The sequence below is a fragment of the Aplidium turbinatum genome, chromosome 1, assembly GCF_918807975.1.
Source record: "Aplidium turbinatum chromosome 1, kaAplTurb1.1, whole genome shotgun sequence".
NCBI lineage: Eukaryota > Metazoa > Chordata > Ascidiacea > Aplousobranchia > Polyclinidae > Aplidium > Aplidium turbinatum.
This window is the reverse complement of record NC_137472.1, coordinates 46,085,042-46,107,701: the sequence shown is the minus strand read 5'-3', so window position 1 is coordinate 46,107,701 and position 22,660 is coordinate 46,085,042. Positions and strand designations below refer to the sequence as shown.

Sequence of the window (22,660 nt, the reverse complement as noted above, 5' to 3'; positions counted from 1 at the left end):
CGTGGAAACGGCAATAAGGCCGTAGGCCTACATCGAAGCCCTTGATTTGGTTCAAATTGAGCTTGATCGAAGATCAACCAGGCGGATCTGCTTACAGTAGCCAACAGAGAGAAGGCCCTTCTGAGCTGTGCAAACGGTGAGAAAAGATCTGATACTGAGATCAGCTTACCCGATGCCATCAGAAAAGATAGCCTACAAACGGAACTTACTTTGCTCAGCGATGTTATGTGGAAAATCCGCGAACTCCGTTCAAAAGGTTGCTGAGATACTATCGCAACTACACCCTCAAACACGAGACCTTTTCAAAGAAACGCGAAAATTTGTGGAGCTCTGCCTTTGCCTCCCGTTTTGAGCTGCATCATCAAAAAGTTCTTTTTCTGCTCTAGACGCCTGAAAACGTGGTTGAGAAGCTCAATGACACAGAAAAGACTTAGGCTACTCATCTTGCGTTGATGCATGTCCACCAATACACTGTCGATGTCAAAGAACTCATGACACAGTTCATACAGAAAACACTTGAGCGAAAATCAATCTTCGGAAGCTTGTGAAAGCTCATTTCCACAAACCGTTCTTTCCATATCACTTTCTAATTTATTCGTTTTCATTTGAATTTCCTGAACAGCAGCTTTGTTGTTGCCGCTTTTCGTTTGTTGGCAATTCCACATAAGGGGGGTCTGGGGGGCGAAGCCCCCCAGAAGCTGACAGCACTACGACAGCTTCAGCCCCCCCTAGAGAAAAATAGTTCCCGCGCCACTGCTTTTAATTGAAGCTGTCATCATTGCATTGTTTGCAAGCATTTAGCACGAATTTTCTGGTGTGTATGAGCATTGAAGTGTCGTTTACAGGAAATTCCTAGTCACGCAGTTTGCACACACATTCTGTTTTCTCTGGTTGATTGACAAGTGGCTGGTACAGCAATGCAACAAAAACATACCTACGGTTGTACGAAGTTACGATTAAATTCATTGTTGAGACAGGATTGTACAATAGAATCAAAAGACGACACCAACGAAATTCAGACATAAAACTGTTACACCAGCCAGCAAAACCAGTCGTTTTGAACAGGCAGTCTGCAGACGTTGAACCAAAGTAAAAATGACAGATTTTGCTGGCTTGAATCAGATCAAATTGCTTTTATTTTATAACCCTGCAATTTGCACTATCATCATCAACTAACCGCAGTTATTAGTCTTCATGAAATGCAAACGGAATTATTGTAAGTGACTTTAATGCAGGGCGAAAGTGTCCATCTAAAATAAGGTCAATACAAAATAAGTGCAGAGATGTTTACAATACCTGCCAGTCTGTAGTTGAGTTAAAAGAGTTAACAGCTTTCTTTTTTATTTAGTTTTTATGACAAATCAGTCAAGCCTACCTACAACACTATGCAGTGATTAAAAGTAATTTTAACTTGAGAGTGAAAGAAGTTGTAAACGTGAAACAAGCTACTGCACATTGAACGCTTGTTCTATAAGTTTACCAAAGTGGATAATCCGATCAATGAAGGTGAGGTTGAGGCGATTTAGTCTTGGTAATTTCAACTTTGAACTATCAAATAGAATTTAACATTCTTTTGACTGTTAACCATAGCTAGAAAGCAAAGATGATGCATAACGGCCAGCAGATGTTATTGCAATGTTATGATGACCTTTGTGTTGGTGATGAGAAATTACTAACTGGTGTGAATTTCAGGCAATTTTTCAGACACCCAGATGCAGATAGTATTATCAGTCTTCAACATCGTTTGCAGACTTCAAATCAATGTAGAAAGGAAGGATTTTACCATTTGAGGAGCAGCAATAATAAACGAAGTTGAATTATTCATCATTTCACATATTGTGATGTTGCAACGACAAACGATGTCAGCAGACGTCTAATCAATGTAAAAAAAGGACTGATTTGCTGTCTAGGGATGCAAACGTATGGCGATCGGTGCCCTGATGTTTAATCCGCCCCGTTAACTCAGTGGTTACGCGCCCGGCTCAAGATCACGCGGCGCTGGTTCGACTCTCGGGGTATGCGCTTGAGCAACGCATTCTAAGGACTGCTCTCCATTAAGTGGCATTTAGTGAATGGAATAATTACCCGGCAATAACACTTCAACAATCGGAAAACTTCACTCTGTCAATCTCGGTAACCGGCCCCGCGTTAAGAGCCTCTACAAGTATGCGAAACTACCAGGAATAACCTATCAAGGCTTTGTCAGTCCGAGGATAAAGATTCAAAACCAACCAACCAATAGCAAACATACCAGAGATGAATGGATGTGAAAAGGGATTGATTTCTTTGGCTCGGTGTCTTACGCTTGTTCTACTGTTTGTAGAAACAAAAAGAAAACACTAATTTCCGTTCAATTCTAACTTCAAATTTCCCCTTAACTTGTTCCCTTATTTCATTTCAGTTACGGCAGCTAAAATATTCTGATGTACATTTTTTGTGTAAACGGTTTTTGAAAAGTCGGTCAAAGAATTGTTCAATTTTCCTGCAACAAGTGCTTTTGCTTTTGGATGATGATAAGGTTGAAGCGAATATCAAGTTCTTAGATACACTTCAAAGATATAATTCTCCAGTTTCAGCACACCACCCACAAGAGGAAATCCTTCAGCTTAAAACAGCAGGTTTGATTTTCTAGAACAGTTTCAATCATAGTTTCATTGCTTTAGCAATCTGCTTGTTTGTCAATTTCGTAACATATTATTATAAGTCATTTATCGATAGGAATGTATGATTTTGTTTCTGACACTCTTTCTAATTTCCTAAATTTTATCATATAGTAAATTCAAAACTGTTGAAAGCCGTTTGTAGCTTAATTAATAATGTATGTATGGCCAGCCATACATAGGCTAAGCCTTTTTTTGTTATACGGATACAGCTCATGAATATCTAAACTTCAGCAACCTCCCATTTTTCTACAGTTTAATGCAAACTGCACCTCTCTCGTCCTAAGGCTATAAAATATTATAAGAAAGTTACTATTCTTGTTTCATTCCATTTACAATAAAATTATTAAATTCCGTCAATTTTAAACAAAGCTGAAGAACTATTGGAAAATGCCGCAGGTAGTGATAGAATTATGGACCAGCGCAAAAAGGCGATGCGTAAACTGTTGTTATTCAATGTGTTTTTGAAGCATTTTCTTATCTTCTATTTAAGCTACATCTGCATAGCATTGTTGTCTGTCCTCCAAAGAATAGGTTTAGGTCGCATGAAGTATCAAAAATAAATCTGCACATTAAAAAAATCAGCCTCAACGGAACAATTGCTCGTTTTACGAGAGATTTTTTCACTTAATATGAAAACAAATTAAAGAATTTTCATTTGAAATTCACGACTTGCTTCTGCATTTGACTTTAAAATGTTCAATCGAAACGTTGTTGTGGCACTCTATCCACATGAGACAATTAGATCTTAGATCACACTTTTGCTCGTAAGCATTTGCGTTGACAAGAGATTCAAGTGTAGCTACTTTTCGACCTGCTGGGACTGGGATATATTAAGGAGTCTGAGCTAGAAAACACTACATTTTCTTCCGCTATAGGTGAGTTAGGGCGTTTGTAGCAAACCTATTTTGTAAAGACAATGCCTGATTTTGTGGAAACTACCTCTTTCCTCAATGAATTTTCTTCTTCCTTTAACGGGAGCTTTTTTCTATTTTTCAGGAGTGTCTTGTTATTTCTTGTTTTTTAGAAATGTCTTTATTTGTGTTTTGTGACATATAGATTTTCTTGATACCGAGCCCAAATTACCCTCTCAACGGCCCTGCTCGTAAGAGACAGGTTTAGACACTTTCAGTTCTTGCCTACAAGTACAAATGCCTGGTTGAGATATCGGGGTATTTTCTTATTAGGTTCTTGCCACTCAATCAAACTACTGAATTTATGCACGATACTAACTTAAAGAAAAAGCAAGTTAGAAATATTTATAAATTTTGAAATGTTTTCAGGGCGCTTACTTGTTTGCATTTGACATTGCCTCATGTCAATGTCAAACTCACGTCGCTTTGTCCCATTGAACCATCAGAGATACTGCTTGTGCAATCAACTCCGCTTAATTCGGCCACTTGGTTCTTTTCGATTTTGACAAAATATAACGGATAAATTGAATTGTCGAATTTAGCGGATAAGTGGCCAAATCAACTTGAGTTTTCTATTTAATTTATGCTTTGTTTTGTTCCAGTTCATTTTTGCTGAATGAAGCAACTTCCCGGATTAACTTGAGGCCAAGTGTAGGATATTACGTTTCTATTGTGTGGAAAAGGGTTTTTATCAAATTGGCTACTTACCAAACAATACAGTGCAAGAAACTAAATTTCTATTTTGCAATGTAAAGGCTGCGTTTACACTTGCGTAGGCTGCATTTTAAGCTGCGTTTACACTTGTACTGCATTATATAAAACACAAAGAGCTGAGTAGAGAAGAACTCGAAATATTCTAGTTTTTGTAAAAACAGCTATTGAGTATTGACAAATAGCTTACGAAGCAAACAAAGGCGTGTCGTGTCTTGAACTAAACTATCTTTATTGTCAGCTTAAATCAACAAAGCCATCGAAGAATATTAGTCTTCTACCAAAATATTTCTTCGTTATACGTTGCTACTCAAGTTGGAAGATAGTGAAAGTTTGAAAAAGTTATATCAGTTTATTGATTCTATCAGAACAATTCAATGGTTGGACACGTTGGACATTTCGTAAAATCAATCATAAAATAGCTTTTTGTGGCAAGGTATCAGCATTACAATATTTTATATGAGTCAAAGAGTAGTTCGGTCTCTGTCTATAAATTTTGCATCACTTTTGAGCAAACTTTGTTTTTGTTACTTTTCGTCTGGCTTTTAGGTTAGATCTAATCACAGACAGGCAAGAGAAGTAATCCAAGTTGATGAAGAGTAGCCTATACCAAGCAGTCAGAACTTGGAAAAAGTTTTAAAATCTGTTTGTAATTAGTTTTCCATCTTTTCAACATTAAGTAGGCCTACGTCCAAATCTTATTTTCCGTTTTTTGGCAATGATTACAACCAACTATCTGCAATCTTTTAGAATAAAAGTCCTGCATAGATGAAATATTTTTTGCAGATGTAGTGGAGTAGCATACTATATGCAACTAGATATTTTTGATATAGCACAACGCATGCTCAGCAAAAACAAGCTTTTTTTATTGAAGGATATCTTGTATTTGCTGAGTTGTGGAAACTGTGTCTGTGTAAGCTACTAATTCAAAACTAATCTTCACATAATTATGCAATTTCGTAAACAGCTCAAAAAAGTAAAGATCTTTGGGTGGTAGATATACTGTACATATATATTTTTTAAAACCCAAGAGTAGTCGCTTATGGTTTGGATAGTTTCCTACGCCAAAAAGCTTCTAAGTCACAAAGCTAGTTCTGCTAATGTGCGCAAAGACAACAGTGAAAGAAACAATCTTTGATTGACTTTGTTGATGACGCATTTGCCAGTTAATATTCAACATGCAAAATTCTTGACATAAGTAAACTAGTGATATCAAGTAACGAGTGATAAGCTGCCAGCTTTTGTTTTACCCTGAGGCTGAAGATAAGAAACTAAAGTAAAATGTTTTTGTTAAAAAAAAATGCGCCAACCAAATGTTTTTAATCAAGATTGTAACTCGGGTTTTTCAGACCCGGTTCGTTGTCATCTACTTGACATAGCTCAGAGTGGTCCAAACTCTGGCACGCGGGCCGCATGCGGCCCGCGTGAAGCTTTTGTGCGGCCCGCGAACACTTTGTGCATGCCCGGAATTATCAGTGCTAAATCCAAGGTTTAAAAATACACCTACGTTTTATAAATACATTACATTCACCACAACCCTAAATAAGTCGCGCATAATCATTAATCAGGTCAATAGGTAACTATAAGGGAACAATGTCCGTTTGTGACGACACAAACGTGCGTTGATATTTTGCTCTTGTTGCTAGCACTTTCTCCGTTATGAAGGCACTTTCTCCGTTATGAAGCGATTAAAAAGCGAAACACGGAACAGAATGGCTGATGAAACCCTGGATGCCTGCTTACGTCTGTCGACCACTGAATTTAAACCAGAGATCGACACTATATGCAAAAGCAAAAGACAATAAATTGTTTTGGTTTGCTAATTTGTTGACGTGTTATGTATTGTATCTAGTGTTGGGCGATATATCGAATTTTCGATACGATACGATATCTTTTCAATATCGATATTTATTTCAATATCGTTCGATATTTTAACTATTACAGCTATAACTTGTAACTGCAAACCCCTACAAAAACGTTGCCAAGGCCAAACGGCAAAAGTTGAAATTGCCTCGGCAATTGCTGTGAACGTTTATTACGAAAAAAATTGTACCAAAACATGTAAAACGAGAAGCGAAAAGTTGAATAGTCTATCACGACCGCACTGTTTGATTTATTGTGATGTAATAATACCAAAAGTAGGGATAAAGCGAACAACGCGATACGCAAGCTGTTACGGTAATTCACGTTAAATAACTCACGGGGAGGAAAAGTAAGTTAATCTTGGGTTGATTCAACGTTCTAGTCAGCACAAATCGATTTAATTTTCCCGTCGGGTTATATTGCGTAACAACAATGCCCAATAAGAAATTTACGTTTGTTTTACATTAATTCGACATCTAGCGACGTTGACTTATCATAAAATAACGTGAATTGCTCAACTAAGTACCGACCGGTAACAAATCAATAGCTCCCTGCGAGAAGATTGCCTCGATTTACGTATACACTCACATAATTTCGGCACAATTGGGATACTGCGAGCAACACAAAGTCTGTTTGATGAAGAACTAGCTGTCAGAATCGGAATCATCAAAAGCTGTATCGGAGGATGAGGTTGTCGTGTCATCACTGGAATCCGACACATCAAGAGGCTCATCGCTTGGTTGTAAATCTACACTGTCTTCGCCGTTCGCAATGAAGCGTCCACGTTTTGCCACTTTCTTGCTTTGATACCCATCCACACGCCTCTTTCGTAGAGCTCCATCAGGGTGTTGACTACGGAGCAAATCTATGGCTGTGGCATAACAACTGGGAGGAATGTGTAACCCTAACCTTACAAGCGCTCGTTTGGCCTCGGCATTTTTATTGCCGACGCTAATGTGCCATTTATGCATCTGCGTCGGCAATCACCTCCGCAATTGCCGGCACTAATTTCGAAGACAGAGAAACTCTTTTCTTAATTAGAACAAAAATATCAAAAAGTATCGAAATATCGAGTATTTTTTCAAATATCGTATCGATTTTTGCAATATCGCCCAACACTAATTGTATCGTATCTTTTTTACTAGCTGAAAATCACTTTTTGAGTCGCAAGCAGAGGTTAAAAAGTAAGTTAGGCGTGCAGCAAAACATTAGGTCGATTAGAACAGCAAACTCAGTCTTTTCATTGCAAATGTATTTTGTCAGCGACAAGATTTGTTAATGTTCATAGCCTGCGAACAGTAAGAATGTAGCTAAAACAGATCGAAATCTATAGAAAAGAAGTTCAAAGTCGCAACCTAGTTAAGTTTTTATTTAACAACGTTTCTACTTTCAGCAACGCGTTATCATTTTTCACTATGCGGCCCGTGAAGTTTTTCTCAGACCCTAATGTGGCCCTTCATGTTCGCAGTCTTGGACCACCCTGACATAGCTTATCGATATGGCATTGATAGCAGGCCATGCAATTTTTTTTGGTGATACAAAACAGAAAACCACTGCACATTATTACAAAGCTGTACCTTTTTGACTTTCGAAAGATGATGAATAATGACGAGCAGGATTATCATAAGCAGGATAGCCTACAAACTGTTTGAAATGCAAGTTTTTGAAAATGCCTAAAGTGGTTCATAAAGTTATGTTTTTACTCATATTTTAAACATCAGCTTGTGAACATTTTTCTTTACTGTTTCATTGATAAAAATGTTCAAACACGTCTAGAATGACTGAATTTAAACCTTTGCTTGGAAAAGAAACTATTCAACTATCATACACTGATAACAGCACTCAGCCTCTATTACGCAGAAGTCGGAGCACAAGCGAAAAGCACCAGGAACGGTTCAGACCGAAATCCATGTCAATGATATCTCATTCGCATTATTCCACCACAGATGTTCTGAGTAGCTCTAGTAACACCGTTAATGTCGATGGATGGGTGAAAGCCAACAATAATATGAAAACTCGGCCAGTGTCTTTAATTGAAACGACATCTTCTTCTACAAAACACAAAGTAGAAGTGGTGGAAACAAAAGCTGAAAAACTCTTTATCAAATCCAACAGCACAAACTCCAACAACTCTACTCGTACATCAACAGTCACATCGTTCCAAAAGATTATGCCTATAACAAGCAGTGAACCAATCTTTGTCCCTATTACCAAATTCGTAGTGGATCCACCAAAGGAAATGTCTAGCGTAGACGCCCAAAAGGAAAAATTTGCCTTAGCTGAGTTGGTAGCAAAGAAATCTGACGATGATGTTATGTCTTTATCTTCAGATGAGTCTGAAGTATCATCAGGACAAAGCAGAGCATTAAGCCCTATATCGATGATGGCAAACCAAGAGAATGTGAACCCATCAACATGTCCCATCCTACCTGGTCACGAGACAACAATAGAAATAAGCAGGGGGCATTCTGGCCTAGGGGTGAGCATCGTTGGAGGGTCGGACAGTCTTTTGGTGAGTCTATAGAAAATAATTTCTGTATTTTAACTTTACGATCGCCTACTTGGTGTGTTATTAATATTTTCCGTATTGGGTGTGGATAGTTGTGGACGAAGCTATATAAAAATATAACTTAACGGTTTTGCTTTAAACCTTTTTGAAATGAATTGAATAATTTCACAAAAGGCATCACGTTTGTGGATGCCAGACCAAATCCTTGATATTTGTAATGCTGTTGGTTCCGGTACTTATCGTGATTGTTTATAATTGTTATGCCCAAGATGTTTTTTAAAGATTTTTGTTAATTTAGCACATTATTAAGAAAGCAGTGTTTCTGTTTAAGTCCAATGCTGTAAGATTTAATCATACACAGTGATTGTTTGTATTTGTAAAATATGCTCGTCGTCGTCGTATGAGCATCTGGGGCCGAGGGTTTATCCTTTTTCCACTCCAAATTCACGATTCTCCTGTTGGCCGAGAGACCAAGTGGCTTCTTCGCGGCGACGCTCAGTGGGTTGTATGGCTGCAAGAATAGGGAAATTGTCCAATGTCGCTCCCCAGCTGGAACCTGCCAGGCGCTTGAGTAGCGCAACGCGTGATGACAGTTTCTTGCGTAGTGACACCAAATGGTGGCGGTACATGAGCGATCTTCTAATGTCACCCCAAGGTATCTTGGTTCGGGGCAGAAAGACATACGTTTTCCATTATTATGGATATTCAGCTCACGATCAGCTTCCCGATTGTGTTGATAGAAATCTGCTACCACAGTTTTGATTTCGCTGAGTTTCAGTCGCCATTTCTGGAGATAAGCTGAGAGGGTTTTTGTGTCCTGGCTCAGGGTGGGTGTCCGACGTTTTTTTCGTAAACAGTTCTTCGTAAAGGAATTCTTCGTAAGCAATTTTTCGTAAAACAATTCTTCGTAAAGTTAATTCTTTGTAAAACAATTCTTCCCAAAGCATTTATTCGTGCATGCAATGGAGATTTGATGTATACGAAGAAATGCTTTACGAAAAATTCTTTTAGGGATTTCATTTCACCAACAACTGTTTACGAACAATTGTTTTACGAAGAATTGTTTACGAAAAATTCGCTTATAACCCTCAGGGTGTCTTCTAGGTTTTCCCATAACTTTGTTGAATGGAGAATTGCCAGGTCATCCGCATATGCGTATTTTGCGGAGACCGTGCCTGGCAGGTTGTGGGTGTAGATGTTAAAAGGAAGAGGAGCTAGAACTGATCCCTGTGGGACACCATTTTTCATGCGTCCCAGTCTGCTTTGTCGTTTGTCGTGAGTTGCCGGTGGTGAGAGTGAAGCTTCGATTCCTGACAAGCTCCATGATTATGTGGACCATATGTCGGTCTGGAAGCAGACGAAGCAGCTTGCAAGTCTTGGGTCGAGTGTGTCTTGATGTACAATGGATATTCCGCGCCGGAACCTATCTTGTTCCGTTAGGAGGAGCGGGTTAATGATTGGGTTGACGCAGGAATAGATTAGCCTTTCAAGATTTTTGAAGGAAAAACAAAGGAGAGATATCGGGCGATAACCCCTTGGATCCTCTGGTGGCTTTTGATGCTTATGGATAGCAACCACTAAAGCTCTTCTCCAGATTTTGGAATTGTGATGTGGTGCAAGCAGGATGAAAGGAATCGATGTAATCAGGACTTTAGGGTAGGGCCAGCATGGAACACAAAATCAGGGAAGACCTTGTCCGGCTCTGGAGACTTGTGTGGTTTCACTAGGCGGAAGGCAATGGTGAATTCCTCTTGAGTGAAGTCTTCAGAGATTGTTTCTTTTTGTGGTGTTTCCACTCGCCAGAGAGCAAGTGCCTCCTTAGTGACAAGGCGGGATGCCTTGCAGTCCTTTGTCTTGTAAACCCTGTTTTGCATTAGCTGGGAAGCGATGGCATTTGCAGAAACGGGGCACTAGCGAAAAGAGTTTGATGAGGGCCCAGTGAGGTTGTTGATGCTCCATGCTTTGTGTCTTGAGTGTGAGAAGTTAATGTATTGGACGGCTTTGTTCCATCGCTCAAGCTTTTTTGCATCCAGCTGCTCAAGTAATCCGGTAGCAGCAGCGTTAGAAGCAGTACCATGTGTAGCGTTTAGGTAGGAGGGGTAGAGAGTTTCACACTCAGAGTCCCAGCATGGTGGGTAGCTGGTTTGGCGGCCATATGGTATTGTGGCCTTTGCCGCAAATATTATGGCGTTGCAGAAGTCCTGGTTTGCCTCGTCTGTGTTGCACGTTTCAGGTGATGGTAGCTGTGCAGTAGACTCGTTGGTCAAGGGGCTGTGTTGATTTTAATCGTCTTTTTTGAAGTACCATTGCTTCATCGGTGCACTCGAGACAAGTGCCACGAGTTTTAGGGTGATAATAAGGGATGCCCGATGTTGGAACTGTGGAAACTTTTCAAGCACACGTCTGTCTGGAAGAAAGCTGTCGGCACTTTGTCGGCAGCAGTGACCGAGTGGTTAGCGCGTTGGGCTCGCAGTCGAGAGCCTGCATGTTCGACTCCAGCCACCCGCACTTGCTGTTGTTTCTCTGGGCAAGAAACTTTACGATAATTGCCTCTACCCAGTGATCGATTTCGAGTAATGGATACTTGACTTGTAGCCTACCCAGTGAGTAATTTCGAGTAAAGTACCAAATTTACCAAATTTACCGATAGTACCAAATTTAAGTCGTAAGTAGAGTAGACAACCGGAAACAGACATTGCCGTCGGCTGCAGCGTGGGTCAGGTGTACGTCGGAAGGCGTACACCAATCGTTCGCTTTCTCGCAATGCAGGATAAAGATAAACAAACAAACAAACAAACTCGTGAAGGCCAAGTCAGGATTTGTCGCAGTTCCCCAGTGACCAGAGTGGAAACTGGCTGATTCCTTTGGGTTGAATAGGAAGGCAAGATGATTCGTGGAGGCCCAGTCAACTAGCGATTCTCCGTCGCTGCTTGTTTTGTTGTAGCCCCAGTCGATGCGCTGGCAGTTAAAGTCGCCAGCGTAGAGACTGGGGGAAAGAAAGATTGGGAGAGATGATAACAAAATTCGCGATGGTGGAGGGTTGTAGATATTAACGATGTTGTAGTCTGAGTACATACGGACACCCACTCAATCTCGGCATCAGTCGGAGACTGATCGACAAAGGTCCACTTCAGGCTCTCATGCATAAACGTGGCAATTCCGTGCTTCCTGCTTAGGGTAGACCCGACAAGCGTGTAATTGTGGATAGCTAGCTTATCTGCAGAGTTGCAGTAGGTCTCCTGGAGGAGGATGACGAGTGCCCGGTTGGTATAGGCAAGCTGCTCCACAACTTTGATCTTGCTTGTTAGGAAGCCTTCTATGTTGAGCTGCGGGATGGTGGGGCGTCTGAACTTGTCCATTGCCCCCTTCACCTGTGCTGTCCGGGTGGAAGCTCTTAGTTGACAAGTTTCGCTTGGCATCTGCTTAGGTGCAGATGTTACTCACAGGATGGGGCACGAGTAGCCACTTGTCGTCCATCCCAAAATGTAAAGTGCTGATCAAATACGATTCCAGCTTTGCTTAATTTGAAGCCGGCTTTGTAAAGCAACTTTTCTGACAGAACTCGATTCTAGTGCATTCAGTGTACGATGATGGGGCAGCGGCTAAAGACGGTCGTCTGTGGCCAGGTGACAAACTATTGTCAGTCAACAATCGAGACTTGAGACATGCGACACATGATGAAGCAACAGAGACATTACGTCAAGCAACGGGAAAGTTTCATCTGATTGTGCTACGAGATGAAAGCAGGTCTGTAAAAAGCTGAAAGTTTATCAATGACAGGCTTAATAACGATACTCAATCTAACAGCTAAGCTGCTAATAGATAGGTACATAAGTACAAAAGCTTTTAATACTTTAATGATATTGCTATTGCAGATACATAGACTAGGTCTTAACCATAAAGTTTTCATTTGAAGATAAATAAACTAAATTGTGTTGTGGCTTTAATGTCAACCTGTCATTTTCTTACGGCACCGTACTTATGTGTTTTTTCTAATTAACACAAGGCTAATTAGGTCTAGAAACCGTCATTTAGAAAGCTTTAAAATTTTATTGCAATGTATCAAAAATTGAGGAATTAGATCAAAACTATCAAATTAAGTTACGGTATCTTTTTGGCAATAGGTTAAGTCATTTTATCTAACGGAAAATTTCAACATATTTAACAGGTCCAAGCGGTTTCATAAATATCAGAAAAAAATCAAATTGCCAACGATGTCCTACTGGTGATATACGCTTTAGTATTGCTTGCATGAGGTTTAAAGTAGATGTGAAATGGAAGTGATTCAGCATTATATACAATTAATTGATCAGAAATAAAATCGTAGACTCGGCAGACAAATGATTTATAGATGCATTGTAAACCAATTAAAAGACTGAAATTACAAATTGAAAGATGCAATTTTTCTCCACTTAAACTAAATATTTGTTTGTTGCCTTTAAAAGACACGATTTTTTGGAAAGTAATTCAGTGAAATTGAAATTTACCGTCAATTAAAGTGGTAGCAATTACTATTCTGCATGTCTTAATTTTTTTAAAGGAATGTGTAATCTTGTGCAATATTATAAAATTGTGCAGTTGATCTCATTTAAAAACAAACAACCTACAATCAGTAGAGATCATGGATGTCCCCCTCCTCTTGCGATAACTACAGATTAATAGACGTAAATCTCAACATAATTAATAGAAAGATGTTTATCTCCGGTTTGCTAATAATTTCCGAGCTATTTATTGGAAGCATGAGCCTTTCGACTTGCTGCAGATTGCAGCCAAACCACTAAAGCGACAAACTTATACCTATGATATGGAACGATTACAAACAAAATGTTCTTGCTAGCTTGAGAGTCAATTCAAAGGCAGATGAAACCAAAACTTTTTATTCACAAACTGTAAACTAACCGTCTCATATAATATATTGTAATCTTTTTGTGTGCAAACTTTATTGAAGCAAAACGAATTTGTTCTGCAAACTATGAAATCTTTTTGCAAATTCTTTCATCTGTATCACGCTATCAAAATTAGACCCCTGCTTCAATTTGGAATCCATTAAGATGATTGGATACGTTACAATTGTGAATCAAATTACGTTTAATTTATATGAGATTTTTTACAATGCAGGGAAAGAATTAACAGCAATAACGATAAAGATTTTTATGATTTATACGATGTTCAACTAACAAAGAAAAATGGAAAAAGTTTTGGTTTGAGCATTGTTGGCAGAAGGTAATTGCGATGTCGCTTGATAACAGTTTTTTTTTAATTCTTACACATAACGACTAGCGGTGGGGATTTGTTGCCATTTAACCACGTGACAAGCTGTCAGTTATCACACAGTCATTTGCACATTCTGTTTATCCCAAATCATAATACAGTATTAATATTTATGCAAGAAAGATTAAATGGTTTCCAAGTGCTTTCTTCTTTATGTGATTAACTGTCTTAAAAAGAAAGATGTATTTAACGCTTTCAAGCAATAGTTGCTAAAAACCTAAAAAACGCCAACAAAAACTATTGTAGAAATATATTTCATTTCTCATATTTCTGCGATGAAAACAGTTAAGCTTTACTGTGCCCGTTACTATTTCCACAATGCCTTTAACGTAATCTTATCATGGACATACTATCTCCCCAAACGACCAAAATCAACGGTCTTATTAGTATTGGAATTTTTATCTCACTATTAAACCTTGACCTCACTTCCAGAAACGACCCTGGAGTGTTCGTAAATGAAGTGATTCGAGGCGGTGCTGCTGACAAGGAAGGCACGATGCAGAAAGGAGATCAAATACTGGCTATAAACGGAGCGGACATCAGAATGGCCAACCAAGAAGTGGGAGCTCAACTTCTCAAAGTAAGAGTTTTTTTTCGCTAAAATGGACACGAAAGTCACGCCAAAACAATTGGGAACAGTAGATTCGATGACGATATGTCCCTTCGCTGCTTCTTTTTTGTTGTGTTACGCTTGTAATTGCCGTGAAAAGTAGGTGTATGTTATCGCAATGGGCACAAAATAAAACAATGTTATTAACCAAAATTGATATGATTCTCACTTCTCCAGAAGAACAAGCAGCATGCCAAGGACTAACACGACCGTACGACGTAAAATGATAATTTCCACAGATTTTTATTTACGAAAGTACAACATAACCCAACCCTGAAGGTTTAACAAAAGTAGCAATGAGTGATGTGCAAGATAACATACCGTACAAGTATTTGCTCAATATTTTCGTTACTAGTCAGAAAAAACTCTATTTTTCTAATAATCATCAACGCATGTGATTGATTGTGGAAACTATCGGGCTGATAAAACTTTTTCGAAAGCTTAATCCTGCCACTTTCGCATATTAGTTGAGATTTTAAACCACTGACGCAAACTCACTGAAATTGACTAAGTAAAGGTCCTCTTGTTGGGTTGGTGTTGTCTGTAAGTTGAGTTGAGAGAGTTGATCCATGATCGTGCCGTTCTTTCTTAACTATAGGTTGCTAAATTGTATGAGCTGTCGAAGCAGACCTGACGTGAAATTTTCAGCCTTGTTTAATCCAACCAGCAGTTTTGAACTTACAGTTTGCGTATTTATTTGTCATGACTAACAATAGCGCGCCGGTAACCGTGACCGAATGTTTTGCGTTTTGCTTGTTTGGTCAGTAAGTTTATTTTAATTTTGCAGAATGCAAAAGGAGGTAGCGTGAAATTAAAGATGGGGCGACCAAAGACCGGCATTCCCACAGACCTTGCTGTGCTGCCCAAAATGACTTTCACTTCGAGTTCATCGTCAGAAGAGCTCGTCCTACCGTCCATCACAACTGTGGAAAGGGAAGAACACAATTCAAGATTTGTAGAAATCGAGAAAGTAATCACTTCTTCATAATTTGTTTAGTCATATTTTTATTCACACAAAGCTCCTACGTGTGAATGATGAATAACTTTTGCTTCTAATCCGTCATTTTAGTTTTCTTTTTTTTTCATTGATAGCCTACAAGGCATCAATTAGTTCAAGTGTGAAAACCTCTTTTCGTCTTTGATTTTTCTTTCTTTTTTAGACGCCAAACTCGTCGCTTGGCATTAGTGTTGCTGGAGGAATAGGTTCACCTTTCGGAGATGTGCCTATATTTGTTGCGGTGGTACATGAAAGCGGAGCTGCTGTCAGAAAGCTAAAGGTTGCCAATCTATATCGCTATCTACTGTTGAAAATAATACCATGCCTTGATTTATTTTTATAAGTTATGCTTTACTTGTGTGGCCTAATCACATTTTCAAATTCACTATTTGAGAGCTGATAATGTTGGTAGCCTGTCAAGAAGAAAACATAATCATATCTTTAGTTTAATGGCCGACTTTAAGATTTTTAATTAATCAACTCGACCTCTGCGTACAGAGAGACATGATCCTCATTAAAGCATCCCGCAACAAGGAAATAAGCTTTTTCAGTCAACCTCGAATGCAGCAAGTACCTTCAGTATTCAGCAGCCTACTATTTGTCGATTACTTAAACTAAATAATAAATCAGATTGCACTTCTATCTTGTGACTTGATATATTTATTTCAGGCTGGAGACAAAATCCTTAGTGTCAATGGGCAGAGCACAGATGGTAAAAGTCACGACGAAGTAGTCGAAATGATGAAGAAAACCGATGATAAAATTTTCTTGATGCAGGTATAGCCATACTCAACTCAACCATATCCAACATATTCATATCCTACGTTTAATGTAATCCACTTCTGTTGTTTCTTTATGGTGAAGAACATGATTGGCAACACTGGTGAAATTGTTTGTTTTGTGGCAAATCGTTGACGTTTTGAAGATGGTGAAATAAAATAATTTGAATTTTGTTATTTAGGTGCAAGATGGAGGGAAGCAAATTCAAAAGCTGTGCGAATATTTAGAGCAAGCTTCAAGTACATTCAATACTTTTGACAAATCATCCTCGTTGACGAATGCAGAAACAGACCTACAATTCACAAAGTAAATAATTTTTTTACTTGGAATTTTTTCTGCGGGAAAAATATTCCATTTCCATATTACTTTTGTCTGCTTAATCAATTTATTATCATGAGATACTACACAAATTCACAACTCTAATTATTGAGATATTACTAAAATCTCAAACTATAAAAAAATATTTTTCTGGAATTGTCTTAAAATAATATTTATAAAACGATTTTTTCTTGCAAAAACTATTGTAACATTTATATAAAAGTACGTTATCTGCCCGTTTAATACACTTAAATAGTAGCCTACACAATTTCAGATCAAAGAAACCACAGACAACTATTGAGCTTCACAGAGTACCTGAAGGTTTAGGGTTCAGCATTGTTGGGGGGATGGCATCACCCAAAGGCAACCTCCCCATCTTTGTGAAAAACATTTTCACTGAAGGAGCAGCTGCAGCTGACGGGCGGCTCAAAAGCGGAGATCAACTAGTGGAAGTTAATGGTAGGTAAAATTAGTTGTGCATTTCAAGAAAACTGAATTGGATAAAAATTATGGGCAACACTAAGCTTTCTCCAGACTAAAAGTTGTTAAAACCTAGTTGGCACAAAATTGTACAGTCATCAGCACACGTTGAATCAATGAAAAATGCTGTTTTTTAACTGGGAAAACGTAATTTCTGTATAGGTTTAATCCAACTTTTAGTAGCCTAATCAAGCATGGTTTTATATTTCATCATCATCATCATCATTGTCAGCCATTGTTGTTCCACTGCAGGATGAAGGCCTTCCCCATATCTTTATAATTTTGTCTGTCTTTGCACGTTTGTGTCCAGTGTTTGTCGAATTGGTAGAGTTCGTCTCGCCATCTAGTTTTCTGTTTCCCTCTTTTGCGTTTATTGCCAAGCGGTATCCAATCAGTAGCTCTTCTTGTCCATCTGTTGTCAGTTGTTCGCATGATATGTCCTGCCCAATTCCACTTTAAACTTTTTATTGTTTGAATGATATCTTTGATTTGTGTTTGTTGTCGTATCCATTTGGCTGGTTTCCTGTCTTTCCATGTAATGCCTAAGAGTACTTTTTCATGTGATCTTTGCGCAGTGCGTAGTTTGAGTGTTAGTGCTTTCGTTAAGTTCCATGTTTCTGCTCCGTATGTCATTGTTGGGAGAATGCATTGATTATATACTTTTCTTTTCATTGAGATCGGTAATTTACTTTTAAATATTGAGCTCGCTCTTCCAAATGCCTGCCAACCAAATGTAATTTTTCTTTTAATTTCTTCTTCTTTATCAGGTGATGTGGTTACTATTTGTTTTATATTTAGCCTACCTTTAATTCATGTAACAAGGTTTTATCTCTGGTTTTTTCATCAAACGCTTTTAAAACAGGTTTGTATACACCAACGGAAACTTAGAGCCTACACCCAGCGATAGGCCTACTGGTATCTTTTAAAACGATTGTTTATAAAAATGTAACTTCGCTCACCTGTGAAAGGAATATAGGCCTACAGTACGCTACTTTTTGTGTTTAAAATATATCACAAACATTTAACAATCCTTAGGTGAAAAGCTGGACGGCTACACTCATGAAGAAGCAGCACGCGTGCTCAAGCGGAAAGCTAATTTAGTAATCCTTGGGATTATCCCTGCTTAAGCCATTCCTATTTGTACAGCTGTTTGTTCAAATTTTTTTTTTTAAGCTGCAACTTGTTGAAAAATTACTTTTATGCTTTATTTGTTTGATTTTCGGAACTGTAGTTTTTGTGAATATAAGCTTGGTCTTGCTCAATGCATATTCGTTCATTTTTATGTGAAAGTTTGGCTCTCTTTTCCAGATGGCCCATTTTTAATTTTTTTGTATTTTGTTGCTTTCAAACCAGATTATTTCTATTTCAAACTACAGTATTTCAATGTATTAAATTAAGCTACTGCTTACAATAGCATTTTAACCGAATTGAGCTAAAGAGTTTACGTCGTGCTTTAATCAGGAAATAAAGTGGCGAAACTAAGATAATTTATAAAGTAATGTCTTGATTTTTGATGCAAGCAATTAAAATAAATAAATGCATGTGGCGTTGTTGCTCAAGCCATATTTGGTGTTAAGATAAGTCGTTGGTTCAAGGTCTCTCTGGAAGCCCATGAGTTAAAACTTGAATGATCTCAACTGCGGAAAAATCTAAAACTTTAATGCCTGGTGAATAACTGCAGCCTGTATAAGCAGAAATTTTAGACAGTACAACTTCACAAGATTACAGAAACTGTTAGGATAATCGATTTGTTAGGATCGAGTCTACAAATAACCTACTAAAGTTTGTTTTTCATTGTGAACTGTTGAGCTTTCGTTTACAAACATGCGCTATTTGATGTTCAGTTATCACCATTCGTGACTGATGATCCGATCGTTTGAAATCAAGAAAGTAATGTTTTGATATTTTATAATCACCATATATTATTGACGGTTTGAATTTTGTAGCTTTTCAGGCTACTGTATCTTGTCTACAGAACAGTTGATTTGATTATGCTGACTGCATGCACCCTACATTTCGCAGGTAGAAAAATTGTTGTGATTGAGATTTAAACTAAGCCATTTTTGAGTCATAAAATTGTTGAAAAACATATCATTTCGATGTAGAACAGATATACAATCTATTAAACCTCGGTATCTTTAAAATTGTATCGTTAGAAAAATTCAGTGAACTATCCGCTTGTTGAGGCTATGTGGATATCACAAAAAGCCTTTGTTCAACTTCCACTGACAACACTCTCACCCAGCCAATAAAAATTGCCATCTTTGCATAATTTCAATGTCTAGCCGCGTTGGTATGGTGTAGAAAAGAATTTTTCGGCTAGTTATGTTCTGTATCTGCTCAAACCAGTTGACAAATTATTGTCCAAGCGAGGTGAAAAGTAATTAATTTCATGTTTCCAATAAAAAATTTGTTTGTAAGTTTATTTTCAATTTTGACATCGTTTCAACGCTACAAGTTTTGTTTAAATAGATTTCTTCATGACTGACAGTTTTTCTCGAGCTTCGTGCAGTCGAACTTTTCTTTGCTTAACTGACCTGGCTTGATTCATTCCTACTTCGAATCTTTTTTATTATAAAATGTTGTTATGAAATGCAATTAAATTAACATTATATTTCGCCATGCAAAGCAGTTTGTCGTCTCAATACAATAACAGCGATGGTATGATTGCTTATAGTACTGTAGCTCTTCAATCACGAGTATTTTTGGGAATGTATTTTTTCAAACGTTGTTTTTGTATCTTATTCACACATCACCACGTTACGACCGCCTGTTGTTCCTCGCTGCATCATGGACGAAATACCAGTGTTATTTTGAATATGTGCATCATCTGCATTCGCAGGGAAACGTAAATTGACCTTCCGGTCACATTTTGGTTACACTTGCAAGTAACACTTGTCTCCTTTTCTGCATACATGTCCAGTTGGTTAAATCCACTAAGCAAGAAACTGTAGGCCGACCAGCGTTGCAATAACACACATAGGCTACCACATTGCTTTTGGCATTGCAAAATCGTTTGCACAGGCTAAACATATTTTTGTCTTCAAAGCAGACCTTTTTGAACTAGGCCTACATAAAAAGCTATTAATGCAATTGCAGACGGTAAATTTAGAAACTACGAGATAGCACTTCAGCTTTTATTTAGTTTAGCCAATGTGTTGCTTCTCGTTTTTGCAACCTGCACATAGTTCGCATGTGGCCACTTTAGAAGTTTAGACTGTTTCGCTGTCTGTGCAACATTTTTGATGTGTGCTCTTTTCTGATGATCCCATTTGTGATCTTCTGTTTGTGTTCAGTATTTTTCTCTTCATGCTTGTTTGGGTTGTTGCCAAATTTCTTGTTTGTCGCTCATTAAGTGACCACGTTTCTGCTCCATAGATCAATGATGGTAACGAATATTACATTGGCCATGATCATTCCTTTCAAACTAATTGCAATAATAGCTACAGTATACTGATTCTTCAAACAAACAAAACCATGACACAATCTTCTCCAACCTCATGTTATCCTTTGATTTTCTTCAGCTGCGATGTGGTTTCCTGCTGTTATACAATAATAATTGTCCCTGAATTTTTGTTTACCTTAACCTTTTTCGGCATTAAATTTATACACCAGAAAGAAACAAACCGTTGGTTTAGTGGATTTGATTCACTGACAGCTTCAGCAGTCTGACAGGTTCACTTTTTAAATATTTGCTTTTATATTAAATAATTGGACCATTTGTGGACCATCAAGAAATGCTTCAAGGTGCTGTAAATGTTACAGGAGAGGACGAACTTAGGCTGGTGGCTTAAAATTAATGACTAAAGAGGAAAGAAATAAGTAGAAAATAGCCTGACTGCTATACTGTATATACATACAACATACTCAGAACAAAGCAGCAAGGCTTGTGACGCTTTGAGCATTTAATGAGACGATGTGGCATACAATAGACTTACTGAAAAAGCAATCAAAAGGAACAGAGCAAATTACACCTACAGTAGGCTACTAGTGATAGGCAATTTTTGTCGTTTCTTTTACTAGCCAATCTGAATTTGATACGTCACAAATTGACACATTCTTCTGCGACAGAGTTGTATTCTAAAAAGTCCAACCTACTGCATTGGATGGTGAACTGAGGGCACACAAAATGTTCTGTTAATTGGGGCTTGGTGCCGCTAATACGTGTATTGTATCTGCACTTTACCATGGTAGATTTGATACGCCAAAACCGACCGGTTCGGAGTCGATTTAGTGATTTGCACGTGCACGCTAAAATATTTTGTTGTTAAAGTTACAGTTTTTTGTAAAGTAGTGAAGTAGTAAGCCTACTACAAAGTAGGCTAAGCCTACTATACAAACGCTAAGCCAGTTTTAATGAAAACCAATATTTCAAAATAAATAGGAAAATAAATACATAAATAAAAACGTATTGGGTTCTGTTTAATGTACAAAACTATATTGGAGTTTCCATGACATTTTGTTTTAAATTTGCAATTAGAACTGGTATTTATTCTATGAAAGTCGATTCGAAATGAACGAAAGTAAACAGGTCAACGAACAAATCACAACTGCTAAATTTATTCTGCGTGTCGGAAACAAAACTAGTCCGATTGCGCAGGAAAACTGAGAAACAGGCCGCTCTGAAAAAAAAATTTTTTTTTTTTTCTTTTTTTTAAAGTTTTTGAAAACATAAGGTGATTGCGTCTTCGTAATAAAATTAGCTTAAATAGGCTAACATTTGACGAATACATGTGGAGCCGTTCGAAAAGGTGAACGTCAATTTTCTTACAGCTAAACATGGCGTGAATAGTTTGTATTCATTTTTGAAACACAACTTTGTGACCAAAATATACTTAAATTCATGTTCTTGCAGATGCGAACAAAACATCAACTCAACAGTTTTCCCACATTTACACGGCGTCCTTGGTAAAACCTTGCGGCGCACCAGGGCGCAGCGGCGCCCTGTTTGAGAACCACTAAGATAGTGGTTGCATTGAAAACAAATAACACGGCAAATTGCAAAGTAACAACTTTTATTTGATTTTCAGAACCACTCGCAGATCGCTCAAAGCACCTTTTCTTCTTTGGACATGGTGCAGTTGTAAAACCTACTTTAGATGCCATTTAGTGGTTGAACTTAACTCCCTTTCTGTAAAACTTGGCAAAGTGCAAGAATTAAGTCTGCAACTAGGCCTATTGAAAGATAAGCCTACTGTAGGTAGTGCGATAGTAGTACGCTACGGTTTGACGCATGCAACTAATCATAGTAGTTAATTGGATGACGCATGAAACGGAGCATGCCGTGCGCCACCAGACCAGCCCATTGGCAGTTAAATGAACAAGGTCATTGTTTATAGGCAGTCAAAAGAACACTAACTTAAGGTTAATGTAACTGTTTTAGAGGTGCTTCTGCAAGTCAAACACCTCAAAATTGAATGAGGTTGTTCACTAGGCATTTATTTAAAAAAAAAACATTGTTTGCACCAGTAGAACGCATCATGTTATCAAACACCACAAGTTGCACCCATCAGATAGCTACTGCGCCACGCGACGTGTTCGCTTTTT

At 38.1% G+C, this 22,660-nt stretch overlaps 1 protein-coding gene across 1 annotated transcript; it reads left to right on the top strand.

Moving 5' to 3' along the window:
- The first annotated feature begins 1,501 nt into the window (after nt 1-1,501).
- On the top strand, nt 1,502-20,724 carry LOC145772871 (multiple PDZ domain protein-like). Its single transcript, XM_082584758.1, has 13 exons — nt 1,502-1,506; nt 2,402-2,618; nt 8,479-8,660; nt 12,217-12,404; nt 12,826-12,882; nt 13,776-13,880; nt 14,361-14,508; nt 15,326-15,508; nt 15,699-15,815; nt 16,205-16,312; nt 16,497-16,621; nt 16,908-17,092; nt 18,149-20,724. Exons 3-13 carry the CDS (start codon nt 8,529-8,531, stop codon nt 18,238-18,240), a joined length of 1,440 nt encoding a protein of 479 aa, XP_082440884.1. The 5' UTR covers nt 1,502-1,506; nt 2,402-2,618; nt 8,479-8,528; the 3' UTR covers nt 18,241-20,724.
- Nucleotides 20,725-22,660: the final 1,936 nt, after the last annotated feature.